General features: G+C 39.0%; 1 protein-coding gene and 1 pseudogene across 2 annotated transcripts in view; both read right to left on the bottom strand.

The window, feature by feature from the left end:
• Nucleotides 1–2,822: 2,822 nt before the first annotated feature.
• On the bottom strand, nucleotides 2,823–4,202 carry LOC103745832 (annotated as a pseudogene).
• A 3,893-nt stretch (nucleotides 4,203–8,095) lies between these two features.
• Znf280d (zinc finger protein 280D) overlaps nucleotides 8,096–12,364 on the bottom strand; it is a 105,600-nt gene continuing 101,331 nt past the window's right edge. For both annotated transcript variants that reach the window (XM_029570720.1, XM_029570717.1), the window contains one exon: nucleotides 8,096–9,198. In XM_029570720.1, the coding sequence (XP_029426580.1) occupies nucleotides 8,595–9,198 (604 nt within the window). In that variant the 3' untranslated portion in view covers nucleotides 8,096–8,594. The remainder of the gene's footprint in view (nucleotides 9,199–12,364) is intronic.

Below are 12,364 nucleotides of genomic sequence, written 5' to 3'. Positions count from 1 at the left end.
TGTGTGTACCACACTGAATACGTTGGAGGTCAGAAGTCAACTTTTGGGAGTTAGTTTTCTCTTTGCTATGGGTCACAAGGATTAAAGTCAGGTTATCAGCCTTGGTGGCAGGCACATTTTCTCATCTCTCTGGCCCCATGTTTATAACTGCCTAATTTATTAATATTTGTTTGTTGTTTGTTTGTTTGAGACAGAGTCTCACTGTAGCCCCAACTTGCCTGGAACTCAGTATGTAGACCAGGCTGACCTCTATCTCACAGAGATCCACCTGCCTCTGCCTCCTGGGTGCTGAGGATTAAAGTCATACACCACTATATCTGACTTCTAATTTATTTTTAGCATCTACATTCTGAGTACTGTTTCTTTAGTCTTCAGGGATCCTAAAGGCTGTTGTCTCCAATATAACCTCTTCATTGTACCACTGTGTGATTTGAGGCTCACATTTCTCCATGTGAGTGATGATCAGTTTTGACCAATTTCAGACACTAAGCTCTGGTTTTAGATTGCTTGGCCCAATCAATATTAAATGTTCACCACTGCTTCTCTATTACTGTTCATGTGTGCGTATATAAAAATTTTAAATTGAACTTAACTGAATTTTTGCACATTTCATACATTTTGATTGTATTTAGATCCCCTCCCCTAGTTGTGCCCCCCTGCTCAATTTCATGTATATATATTAAGGCCTACAGAGAGAAATTTGTGTCCCCAAATGCCCTTTGGTGTGGTCCATCCACTGGAGCCTGCTCAACCTACCAAGAGTGTTACCTTTAAATGAGATTGACTCCCTCCCCTCCCAGCAGTCACTGACTGCCAATAGTTCTTCAGGTAGAGTTGGGGTTTCTTACCCACTTCCCCATTACCCAAACTGGGTACATTTCAAATGCTAGTGCTTCCTATAGTTATCTGGACAGAAAGACATTTCACTGTGAAATGTGTCATCCTCCAGGAACTCATCAAAATGCATTTGCCTACTAGCAACAAAGTTAATATATAGACTCACATGACATACTACATTGGTTCTATTGAGGCTAACTGACTGTTCTAGTGATTATTACAGTGAAGCCTGGGCTCTGAATGGTACCACAGGGATACCTGAATTATAATGTGTGTTTTCATTTTAATTTAATACATTTAGTTCTTAATCTAACCAGATTATGTCTTACCAATGTTGTGGTTGGATTAATATAAGTAAAACACTTCATATATAAAATGTTTAATTCTAATGCCATCTGTTTCAAGGTGTTAAATTGTTACAATATCAACTCATTTTTCACTTAATAATTTTACTATACTTGAGAATAAGTATTTTAAATGTATTGCACACTTTAAAAAATATTTTATTATTTTTATTTTATGTGTTTGAGTGTATTGCCTGCATGTATATGCAAGACCCATGGAAGTCAGAAGAGGGCATCCAATTCCCCTGGAACTGGAGTTATGGACAGTTGTTAGCCACTACGTGGGTATTGGGAACCAAACCCTGGTCCTCTGCAAGAGTAGCTAGTCTTAACTGCTGAGTCATTTCTCCAGTTCCTGTATCATACATTTCTGTGGCTACAAAAAGATTGTGAAGTAAGGCTTTTTTATTCTTCCAATTTTGACATGGATGCACTCACACACATAAAATAAAAATAAATAAAATATAAAAAAAAATTTAGACTAACTATGTAAGAACATTCTTTTCCCCTTAAAATTATTTCTGCCATCATCGACATGCTCAAAGCCTAAGGAGTTTTTCTTATGTTTCCATGTTTCTAAATCTTAGAAATCATGGTGGGACAAGGAAGGAAGCAGTGAAGGCCCCATGTTTCAGTGACAAAATCTCCCTGAAAATGCTATTTAAACCAGCTGGAAACCCAGTTTTCCCCAGACAGTGGAGTTAACAACAGTGTGGGAGACAGGCTTGAGCCTAGGGTGATATTGCAACTGTCAGGGTCACGTGGTTTCCAGGAATCCAGTCTCTGTAATCTGAAACCCAGAATGCTAATGAGGCATCCTACCCTCTATTCTGTGATAGGAAGTTAAGTCTGTTATGCTAATAGGATGCTAAGCCTGTTATGCCAATAAGGTATCCTACTTGCTGTACTGTGATAGGATGCTAAACCTGTTATGCTAATGAGGTATCCTACTTGCTGTGCTGTGATTGGACCACTATCCCTATAAGTGTGTACCTTTCTGCAATAAACCAGACTTGTGTCACTGAACCTGGTCTACTGTGTCTGAGTGCGGCTCTGCCGAAACAGTCTCCTCACCAGCCCTGGGGGCTGGGACCGGGCAGAAGTGGTGACGACAGGAGGCAGCACAGGGCAAGCAGAAGAGCTGCCTCAGCACCAGGCAAGCAGAAAAGCAGCCTTAGCCCAGGACAGGCAGAAGAGCGGCCTCAGCCCAGGGCGAATGGAGGAGAAGCCACCGCTGGTGGTGACCACAGAACAGAACTATTCCACACTGTGTTATAATTATCATGGGCTTAGACATCTTGACAAGTCATAAAGGTCTACCCTGAACCTACATGTGTCTGAGCAGTGTTGTTAATATGGCTATAACTTCAGTTTTGTATCACTATCTTATTAGCAAGCTACATTTCTAGGTTAACAGTTCTACCAACTATGGATATGAAAGTTTATTTTTAATAAGACAATGTTGCAAATTGTGGTCACCAACACCTTTTCACCAAATACTTCAAGCATAAAAAAATGAGAATCTTTACAAAAATACAGACACCACAAATTGGTAGTTGCCTATAACAAATTGGACTCTTTTAAGAGTGGCTTCTCAACAGCATATCGTTTTAATTATAACCATTGCTTGATACAGGGAAACTAACAAAGTGTTGTTTTTTTTTTTTTTTTTTCAAACACATCATTGCAACATTGTAGTCCTGATAATTTAAGTATAACAAACTATGAGTAAATGACACACGCCTAGAAAGTATTATTTATACTATCAGTGGCCACTGGACTTAGGACTAGTCCAAGACCTTGATTTAGATTTTGACCTAGACCTAGACTGATCTTGACTGAGATTTGGATCTAGGTGGTTCTTTTTTCCTTGATTTCTTTTCATATCTTGAGCCAGACATGTGTTTTGGAATCTGTTTTAGATGTGCCTCTAGTTTTGATGTGAGCTGCAGACCTAGAACGTGATTTAGCCTTCATTTCTTTCTTGGGTTGGGGCTTGGACCTGATCTTGAATTGGACTTAGGTCTTGAAAAAGAATCTATCATTGAATCACATTGTCAGAATTCCTTCTGCTATGCCATGGTCTTCCAATTGGTCTACTGTTTCTAGGACTATAAGATCTCCTATAGTTGTAATCAAAAGACCAGCTCCTTGATCTTCTCCTTTTATAAGTCCGGCTTCTAGAACATCTGTATCTGTCATAATCATCATAGCGTGAAGAGCTGTACACATTCCTCCCTTCCTTGGCTTTCATTTGATTTGGTGTCTTCCAGTTCCCCTGTGCAAATTGTATTTCAATTTGTCACCTACAAATCTATTTTCTGTCCAAATTATGTAAAGCATCTTCAGCATCATGAACATCCTCAAATTGAACATAAGTAAATCCTCTCAGACGTCGAGTGTAGAAATCAAGTGGAACATATACATCAACTACAGGACCATAACGACCAAATTCTTGCTGTGAATCTTTAGACTTGGTGCCGTCTGCCATGTTCTTGATTGAACAGAGACTTATTGGCAGGGTGCAGGTAGCCGGACAAGGTAGCGGGGCGGCGGCATGAGTCTTGGCCAGCAGCGGTAACCACAAGTGTGGCTTTGGCGGCAGCACATGCACAAATACACACACACACACACACACACACACACACACACACACACACTCACACACACAGAGCCAGCGAGCTCTGCTTGCAAATTTTCATTTCTTAGCTGAAAAAAAAAATGCAGTATTGTAATAATCTAGTAAAAGTCAAACATTTGTAATCCTTCTCCAGAGCCCATAACACACAAAAATCTATTAAATAAAAGTGGTCTTGAAGTAACAGGTGTGTATGTGGTGCACATCTATAGGTGGGTGTGTGCATGTGTGCTTGTGTGGAGGCCAGAGGGTGGTGTCAGTTTCAGGTGTCTTTCTCCATCGCTCTCCACCTCATTGAAGCAGCATTTCTCACTTGAACCCAGAGCTTGCTGTTTTGGCTTGTCCAGGTACCCAAGCAAGCCAGCTTGCTCTGATGATCCCATCTCTGCCTCTGCCTCTCAAGCACTTGGATTACAGGTAGGCCACTACAGCTGACCCAGTATTTATGTGGGTGCCCTGGATCTTACTTAACTCTGGTCCTCATGATTGCACAGAAAATGCTTCACCCACTAGCCATCTCCCCAGCTCTGGAGTGAAAAATGGAAAGATTTTAAGATTTCAGTAATAGTTATTATATATATATATATATATATAATCTTTAAATTACATGCTTTTCTAAATATAAAATGATTTAGCTGAAGAAACATTGGCAATTCATTACTGCTAGGTGATGAAGAGCTGATCTTCCTAAAACAAAAAGACTCCAGATAGGCTGACTAGACCTTAGTGGATGGACTTGCACTGGGTAACGTCTAGGGTCACTAACTTGAACACTGGGCCTTAACACGGATGACAGAGTATATGGATTCTAGTGAGGGGGCTATAGGAGGGTACTGGTGGGGATGGGGGCAATAAAGATGATTAAGATGGTTTGAGATATTCTGTATAAAATACACAAAAATTCAAAAAAAAATGAATAATATAAAATGATATGGTAACCCCTCCACTTGAAGTAAAGTCCTCAATTGCTATTAATGGAAGTGATCACTAGTCTCTCTTTCTTTGGGTAAAGAAGACTGTTGTTGTTTTGTGAGACAGAGTCTTGTGTAGCCACATTGGCCTGGTTGATTTCCCTGCCTCATCATCCTTGTGCTGGGATTATAAGGCATGCATGGCTAGCTAAGGAACCTTTGATTCCATATGCACACAGTCATAGAAAAATAAACAAAACCTGTCACCAGTGTTATTTGCAAAAATAAAAAATTTTGAAGATTTAAAAATTTTATGTGTATGAGTATGCCTGTATGTATGTAAGTGCACCTGTGTTGTGCAATGCCTGTGGAGGTCAGTAGAGGGCATCAGATCCCCTGGAACTCTAGCTATGGACAGTTAGCCACCATGAGGTTGCTGGAAATGGAACCAGAGTCCTCTGCAAGAACAGCCAGTGCTCTTAACCATCCAGACATCTCTCTGGCCCCCAAAATAAAATTTTTTGAGAGAATATTTAATATAAGTGCTAGGAATTGTAGGTATTATGGGAAAATAATTGCCTGGGATATTTGGTTTCTTCATCTTTTTGCATATAGCCAAAACCAAGTGACTTACACTATCCTCACTCCCTTTTCATAAGTGTTTAGAATACTTTTCATGGGGTGAGGTTCAGAGAGAGTTCAGCAGGTAGAAGGGCTTTGCCACACAAGCATGGTGACCTGAGTTTGATCCCCAGAACCCACATAAAGGTAGGAGAGAACTGACTCCACAAACTTGTCCTCTGACCCCTAAACGTGTTCGATAGCATTCACAGTGCACACACAATAGTTTTTAAAATTCAACTTCTTCCTTAAAATACTGAAAAGATGCAAATAACCCAAGTAGAAAGAGTATTCTTTTATTTTTATTTTATGCATGCGTGTATTGCCTGCATGTAGGTAAGTGCACCTGTGATGTGCAATGCCCATAGAGGACAGAAGAGACTGTCGGATCCCCTGGAACTGGAGTTAAGGACAGTTGTTAGCTGTTATGTGGGTGCTGGGATTTGAACCTGGGTCTTCTGCAAGAACAATGTTCTTAACCACTGAGCTATCTCTCCAGCCCCCAGAAAGAGTACTCTTATTTTCAATATTAATTAAAAGAAAAAACAGTCAAAACAATATAATGCTTCTTAATGTCACTGAACGGCACTTATAAGGCAGTCTGGATCTTCTTGGGTAAATAGTCACTTGAATAATCACAAAGTAGCCTTTACCTATACTTATAATAAGTACAAGTAAACTACAGCCCATGACCCATGTTCACTCAACATCTTGCTTTGCAAATGAAGTTTTGTTTTTTAAACAAACTTTCTCTATTATTTTATGTGTATGAGTGTATTGCCTTCACGTATGTAAGTACACTGTGTTGTGCAATGTCCGAGGTCAGAAAAGGGCTTTGGATCCTCTGGAACTGGAGTTAAGGAAAGTTATTAGCCACCATGTGGGTGCTGGGAGTGAACCTGGATCCTCTGCAAGAGCAGTCAGAGCTCTTAACTGCTGAGCCCTATCTCCAGCCCTGCAAATAGGAGCACAAATAGGCCCAGTATTTATTTACATATCATCTGCTGCTGTTTTCATGCTACAAATCAGAATTCAGTCATTGCAACCACAAGGCCCACATTTATTTACCATGAACACTCTGCTGCTGACTGCTCACTGCTCCTCTAAGACTAGTTTTGCATATCTGAATTGTTAGCTCCTATTTAGATGATAAAGAGGATGCTTAGGAATGTAAGCCACTTGTGTTACCAAGTACAAGGCCTATTTCGTTGTTTCCCCCACTGCCTTATTTCTCAGTGAAGAACCTGAGTCCAGCTCCAGTTTCTTTACTCATATTGGACAGGTACAAACACTTCACTCATCAGTTATTTTGAATACCACTTTAAAGTACGATGCAGAAGGCAGAAATTATACAAATCTCAAAGGGGATTTTGGTGTCACTCTGACTTACTTGGGCTCTGAAAGTTTTGTAGCATAAGGTTACAGGCTTGGCAAGAAATTGAATAATATAAAGAAAGTGGTCCTCATATGGGACCTCAAACTTTTTTATACTCCTTTGCTCTTTAAAGGTTTATAACACCTCAAATAATGTCCCTGTTATAGATTTATGTTACAACAAGGTGAAAGGTAACAGCTTAGGAGGAAGGAAAGAAGTAAATATCAGCTCTCCTTAAATATTCAAGAACACGGTTCTATCACATATTCTGCCTCTTTAACCCCTTTAAGTCGATGAGATAAAAGGGGAGTGATAGTAGATGACTCTTCTTAAACTGAAAAATAAAGCAACCACTCTCTGCAAATATTAGCATTTCTATTCCTTATACTTTAAGTGCTAATTTAAATCATATTTCAGCAAGGCACATGGAATGAAATCTTACTGTACTAAGAAATGACTCTAAGTGCGTAACTCTAACAGCACTAAAGGCAGACTGAATCAAACAGGGATCTAAGTATAAAATTATTCAAAGACAGGTTTTTATTGCAAATATACTCAAAACTACTATAAGAAGTCCTGTTGTTTCCCCTTAATACAAGGTTTTAAATTTTTTTAACTCAAAGACAGGTTTTTATTGCAAATATACTCAAAACTACTATATACAGCAGAATTTTGATAGGCATTTAAAACATTTAACATTCAGTAAAACAGTTTAAGAATTTGAAGCACATTTTTTGAAGTACAAATGTAGCATTTAAAGTAAAATTTAGTAAAATAAAATTAGTACTGCAAAGCAAAGTAGTTTGTTACATTCATTTCTGTATCTGAGAACTCAATCTAGCAGCCAACTTATAAATTAGACTAATTTCCACAACCAAGTTGTTACATCCTGTTTTAGGGTCCCATTTGAAGCTTGTACTTTACAGTTAAAGAAAAGTTACTTAAACATGGCTGAATAGATGCCAGGACATGTTTCCGGTTTACTGTTTTATACCTACATCCTACAATACTTTGGTTTGGCTTTCAGACCATGTTTATGGGTCTATTGCTAAAGATCATTGAAACAATATTAAAAGCGTAGTTATTTACAAGAGTTTCAATAATGGATTTCTACTTTATACAACTAGTTAAGGGATTTCTGCAAAGCTTATACATTGACTAAAAGCACAAATATAAACTTATATTTTCATAATTTCACTTTCACTGAAAGTTTAATTCAAGGTAAGCTGACAGCCTGGCAGGCTAACACTTGGAGGTGCACAGATTCTAATATTGCATTTGCATGCTTCTGACAGACTGGAATGTTTTATTAAACCCAAATTTAAGTTTTTATTCATCGAAATCCTCAACAGGTCAACTTAGTACTCTAAGCATGCTGCATTTACCAGCATTGTATTCAAATAAAGCCTTCATTAATAGCAACAATCAATTGATATTTTAAAATTATTCTCAAAAGGTACATGGTTTCAAATCTCTTCCCTTAAATTTGCTAAAAGGAATATACAGGTAATAAGGATTTTAAGTTTAGGACTAACGAAAGTTTCAAAAGTTTTATTAATATAACTAACATAATCATTTCCTATTGGTGAACAAGACCTAGTTCTTCAAAAAGTGCTAAGAGACCTTTGGTGGCAAACTTAGCTGTCACTAAAGTTTTATTCATGTTTTTAAAAACTTGGAAGTTCATACTAATCATGCTATTATTGGTAAGTTGATTTAATAAAAATTGAACGTATAGGTAAAGTGTATGAATGACCTCCCTCAGATTTTGCATTTCTGAACTCTACCATGGCACTACTGAGCTCACCGCAGAGCACTGCTCTGAATGCTTTCTGTTGGTGACTGAACCTTAGAATGACTAAATCATTTCAGCTCCTTTCCTTTTTATCTGACATGTCTACTGCTGTCTCTGTCACTCTAGAACCATTTTCTCCAGGAACGTCATCTGTTAGATCAGAAACCATCTCATCAGTCTTGGCTGGAAGATCACTACTATCTTTATGAAGAATTTCTGTGGCTTCAATCTCAAGTAATTCTGATGGTGTCAAAGGTTCCAAATGAACACTGCCTTGCTCACTAGCATCAGAATTAAGATATTCAGGTTCATCTCTTTTCCTCAAAAACTGATCAATGCTAACATCACCTGATGTTAGTGGCACATCTTTAGTATCCTTTGAAGAAAACCTAGCTTCACTGGCATTACACTCTTTACTCTGCTCACACAAAACTGTGCTTTCTGAACCTTGGCCCATCTTCAGTTCCATTTCCTGACAGGTGTGCTGCATTCGCTGTTCTTTTTCCATTTCATCTGGTCCGACGTTTGAATCATGACTGAAGACTTTCTTTGGGCTAGTTTCATCCTCTTCATCTGAAACCTTTAGGTTTTCTTGACTTCTTGTTGAGGATGAAGCTTCACAAAAACTTGTACCACACCCATTTTTTTCTTCTGATGAAGGAGCTTTATCTTGCTTACTGAAAAAATAAAGCCATTTATTATTGATTCATAAAACAATGTAATTCAAGACTAGCACAATACAGTCACACTATAAGAAGTAACAGAAATAAGGCATATTTTCTTACCCCAAAAGATGCAAGTTTCCTAGTGTGACTGTTCTGCTACAGTTCTCAACAAAGTGTAAGATGCTCTGAAGTGTGTGTGTGTGTGTGTGTGTGTGTGTGTGTGTGTGTGTTTGTGTGTATTTAAAATATTTTATTTTCATTTCATGGGTATGAGTGTATTGGTTGGCTGCATGTATGTGAGTGCACCCGTGGTGTGCAATGCTGCGGAGGTCACAAGAGTGCTTTGGATTCCCCTGGAACTGGAGTCAAGGACAGTTCGTAGCCACCATGTGGGTGCTGGGCATTGAACCCGGGTCCTCTGCAAGGGCAGTCAGTGCTCTTAACCGCTGAGCCATCTCTCCAGCCCCCTGGAGCATATATTAAAAGGACCTAAGTGTCTATTAACTGACTATTCCTGATAAAAGCTGTGACTACTTTTATCTGTTTGAACCTCTCCCTATTTTCAGTTCAAATTTGTGTCCTTATTAGTTTGTGTAAATGCCTAAGATCAAGTTTGTTTTCTTTTATGTTTTAAATACTCTTATGCTTAAATGTCTTTTTTATGCAAAAATCAAATCAACATTCACAAACATTTCCCTACTATTTAATAACCTCATTTAAAAACAAACATATACCTGAAAACATGCAAATACAGAACATACACACAGATGTATATGTATGTATATTTATCTACATGCATACTTAGGTTCCTGTGTTCCCTGCCTCGTGTGTAAACTGTAATCAATGAACTAATCATAAAATGGTACATATAATTTTCTGAGGTTTCTAGCCACTTAGCTAGATCTACCTCAACTGTTCTTGGGTCAACACAACAGTATTAACAATAGGTTAACAATGTGCTTATTTTCTACTCCTCCACTTACAGATTAAAAACTGAAAAATTTTCACTGGGTGCAGTGGCATACATCTTTAATACCAACACTCAGAAGATGGAGGCAGATAGGTCGCTGTGAGTTGGAGATCAGTCTTGTTTGTATGGTGAGTTCCAAAAAAAGTTTTTTAGGAAAAGATTTAATATAGTGATAGTCACAAGTCACATTTGGGGACAAAAGTCAGATTCTATAGGCCAAATTATATATATAAGAGCATACATTAAATTGGCCAGGGACAGTGGAGGGAGCTGCAGATAGAGGAGAGGGTTTAAATACCATCAAACTATTTGTATGAAAACCATAAAAATTCTGAGATTTTCAATTAAATGTTGATTAAATCCAAAAATTAATTTGGAAAATGGTCTATTATGAAAGCTACCTTAGTAAACTTTTCCTTATCTTCATGCATGTGTCTCATTCCCGTTAGTATTGTAAAGCAAAGTTTTGCCCATAACATGCAACTACATGTTGCAAATTGCACTGTTCCCATCCTCTGCAGGGACCCCTGCAGTCCCTCCCACAGCTCCAGGGCTAAGCTTCTCTGCCCTTTAGTAGGGGCCGGGACCTCTGCAGAATGCGTGAGAGCCTAAATGTGGTCTCTGTGTGGTGCTAAGAGATGGAGGCAACCTAAGTGTCCCTCAACCGACAAGTGGATAATGAAAATGTGTCATATTTACACAATGGAGTTCTACTCAGCAGTAAAGAAAGATGAAATCATGAAATTTGCAGGTAAATGGAAGAACTAGAAACTGTTATACTAAGTGAAGTAACACAGACTCTGAAAAACAAAGGGCGTATGTATGTTCTCCCTTATTTGTGGATCCTAGCACCAAATTTTATGTGAGTGCACATCCTGATGTAACTGCAGGAACCTAGAGAATGGAAAGGAACCAAGGGAAAAAAAGGCACCTGAGAGAGAAGAACAGTAGAGGACAGGTGTTACTGAGGGAGAAATCGGTAAAATTGGGGTATTTAAGTAGGAGAGGGAAAGGGAGGGTTATACAAGCAACTGTGGGATAAAAGGGAAGAAGGAGCTTAAGAGAGATGGGACCATAAGAAATAGGTATTATCAAGAGAGAAATGGGGAAAAAGGGGATACTTTCAATGGAGTGGGGCGTGGAGGGAGGGTCGACAGGGACACAGAGAGAGGAGAGATAAATACTGCCTAGCTAGTATGAAAAAACAAAAAATAAACAAACCAAAAAAAACCCCACAAGGGGCTGGAGAGATGGGTCAGTGTTTAAGAACACTGGCTGTTCTTAGAGAAGACCCGGGTTTGAATCCCAGCACCCACGTGGCAGCTAACAACCATCCATAACTCCAGTTCCAGGGGATCCAATGGTCTCTTCTGTCTTCTGTGGGCATTGCATGACACAGGTGCACTTACATACATGCTGGCAATACACACATATACATTAAAAAAAATTAAAAAAGAGGGAATTGTTTTAGTTAAAAAACCTACTGAAAAATTACACATACAAAATCTTTTCATCAGTCCCTGTGTATAGCTGAAGGCAATATAACAAGAAACAGTGCCAGAAAGGAGAAATCTTCCTTTGAGTTGTTGGCCAGGGTAGTTCAAGAGACTCCCCAAATTACACAGGCTACTGCCACAGCCCTTGACTGCCTCCCAGACCTTGAATGTAAGACCCCATTGCTGAAGACAGGACATACTTTGGATACAGGATTTGAAGCAGTGGAGTTGGAACTGACCCGGAAGCCACCTCCCCTGAAGGCTAGCTCTCATAGCTTTGGAGAGCATGACAGAAGTTGGTAAGGGAGAACATCAATTGGTGGTCCAATCCCAGCTTTAAGGACTAATAACCACATCAATGACGGGCACAGCAAAGGACGTTGGTACAGTAGTGACACTGATTTTGGGGTTAATCAACAGCTACCTAATCTGATGAAAGGCCCACACAATGGGAGGAAAGTCATGTGTGGTACTGTAAACCTAGCGAAATACACACGGCTGGAGAGGTCACAGATCTCAGAGAACACCTCAAGGCTGTCACATCTCTACATAAATGAAATTTCTTACTGTGTGCAAAATATGGATTCTTATATTTACAGAAAAATATCCCAGTCACCACTCATTAAAAGAAGCTACTTTTGCAACAGATGGACATAATTAGAGTTTCACAACTGGTCACACACAGAGATTGTCTGTGAACTGCCCAAGCCTA

The sequence above is a fragment of the Nannospalax galili genome, unplaced genomic scaffold, assembly GCF_000622305.1.
Source record: "Nannospalax galili isolate Female #2095 unplaced genomic scaffold, S.galili_v1.0 scaffold611, whole genome shotgun sequence".
NCBI classification, from domain to species: domain Eukaryota; kingdom Metazoa; phylum Chordata; class Mammalia; order Rodentia; family Spalacidae; genus Nannospalax; species Nannospalax galili.
The sequence above is the reverse complement of the archived record's forward strand: the minus strand, read 5'-3'. Positions and strand labels throughout refer to the sequence as shown.